Consider the following 2,109-nt stretch of genomic DNA (forward strand, 5'->3'; position numbering starts at 1 on the left):
TATCCATCTCCTCAACGACTTCAGGGTGAATCTGATCAAGATCGGCAAATGACAATTGAGGAGGGAGATCTCCGGCTACGAGTGCATTGTAGCAGTTGACAAGCCCTGAAGCAAATGCAAGATTTTCATCACTCTCCTTTCCCTTTGAATAAGGAGCCCCAGTTAAAGATGATGCAGATGGAGTGGGAAAGGTCTGCTTCTAAACTTGTGGAGCAGTGAATGATTGACCTGCATAAGGAAGAGAAAATGACATGGGTGAAAGAGCATTGTTAGTGGAGATGCCAAGATTCGCAGCTGAATACGAGTTCACGTGGTTCATTTCCCTCTGCTTGTCATCAATATCACATGCCTTGATGACTGCCATCACTTCAGCTAGAGAGAGGCTGCTGAGATCCTTGGTTTTTTTTTAATAACAGCTACATTCATGTCCTAAGATTTTGGGAGAGCATTTAGTAGCTTCTTGTTCAGTTCTGACCTTGTGTAGAAAATCCCAGCCATAGTCATTTCTGTATTTAGAGTTGCGAACCGTTGTAGTTGTGATTCAAGGGTCTCTCCAGGAATATAATTAAACATATTAAAACGTTGTCGTAGCATATCCTGGCGACTCTCTCGCATATCTTCATTCCCTTCATACACCTCAATCAGGGCTTCCCACAAAGCTTTAGCTGACGTATACTCTCTGAACCCTTGAGCGATGTCTGGTGACAAGGCCATATTCAAGATGGCCAATGCCTTTTCCTGTTCCTCCACAATTTCAAAGTCTTCATCAGTATAATTTTCTATTTTCTTATCAACCACTTGCTAGCAACTGTAGTGGTTACTCTGACGGGATTCTTGATGACACATTTCCACAACTTGAAATCCTTCATTTTTATATACTTCTCTATTCTGTACTTCCACTCGGGAAACCCATCAGCTGAAATTAACCTTGGAATTCGCGTGGTGGTACCCATGACAGCATCAAGCTCTTGAAAGTGATTTTAACTTTGAGATTCCATTTTTAACAATTAATTAAAATTAATTAAGATTAAAATTAAAATAAAATTGATTTCTTTGTCATAGTTAAAATCCGATTTACTATCACAAAGTGTTGTACTGCAATAAAAAATAGTTTACTGCTGTATAAAGAGTTTACTGTCAAGAAGAGTTTGCGGTCGTAAACTCGGAGTTTGTGGCCGTAAACTTCAAATTTCCGATTGATATTTTCGGTTTAAAAATTCAAGAAGAATTCAAGAGTTTAATTAAGTTCACAGTCCAGGGTTTTTTGCGATTTACGAATACGATCTTCGATTTAAAGTTTACGGTTCAAGAAGTCGATTCACGGTTGACGAACTTTGACGGGATTACGGATGTATTTAGAGATTACGGTCGTAAGCTTGGCCGTAAACCACAATTATTTCAGATTCTTGATGAAACGAGAAAACTTTTTGTAGAAAAGCACGGACTTGCACCCAAAATCGATTGTAGAATGCCTTTGACACCGGTTTTTCTCTGATACCAATTGTAATGTCCAAATAACGGATCTTACCAGAGATCAAAAGCAAATACAATCACACAAAGCAATAATAAATGCAAAGGAAAGACAAACCAAGCTTGTACACGATTATATTTAGGAAATCGTTTGGTACAACTTGATATAGGCCGTGAACTCTAAAGGCATCAACAACAATTAAATGTCTGACCATCCCACTATATATATAACACAAGGCCGAGAACTGTTTACGGCTGTAAAATCCTCACTGCCATGAACTATTACAAAATGAGCTAACAACACACTCCCTAATATTAAATCATAAATCCTAGACAAACCACTAAATTGAGCTCTTCACATATAACACATATCAGACACTCGAGGCTATAACTCTGTGGACCCTTTGGTCCTAACTCTGTGAACCTTCCAGTTTTAACTCTGTAAACTCTGAAACATACATAGCATAAATCACATAGAATAATGCAATGTATCACATCATATAAATAACATACAAAATACTCTGTCACATAACTCTCATTACCACTCTAGGTAAAGTATAGTGAGAAGACTCACCTCAGGTATCTCGGATAATCTCGCACTCGAACACACTGATCTAGCCCCCGCCTAAACACATAACA

The 2,109-nt window shown here is 38.4% G+C and overlaps 1 protein-coding gene across 1 annotated transcript; it reads right to left on the reverse strand.

Annotated features, from left to right (window-relative positions):
- Window positions 1–429: 429 nt before the first annotated feature.
- On the reverse strand, window positions 430–953 carry LOC145002709 (uncharacterized). Its single transcript, XM_078961924.1, has 2 exons — window positions 822–953; window positions 430–738 (listed from the first exon to the last, which is right to left on the reverse strand). The coding sequence occupies exons 1-2, from the start codon at window positions 951–953 to the stop codon at window positions 430–432; spliced, it is 441 nt and encodes a 146-aa protein (XP_078818050.1).
- Window positions 954–2,109: the final 1,156 nt, after the last annotated feature.

Source organism: Lactuca saligna, chromosome 6 (genome assembly GCF_052625555.1).
Source record: "Lactuca saligna cultivar CGN05327 chromosome 6, ASM5262555v1, whole genome shotgun sequence".
Classification (NCBI taxonomy): Eukaryota; Viridiplantae; Streptophyta; class Magnoliopsida; order Asterales; family Asteraceae; genus Lactuca; species Lactuca saligna.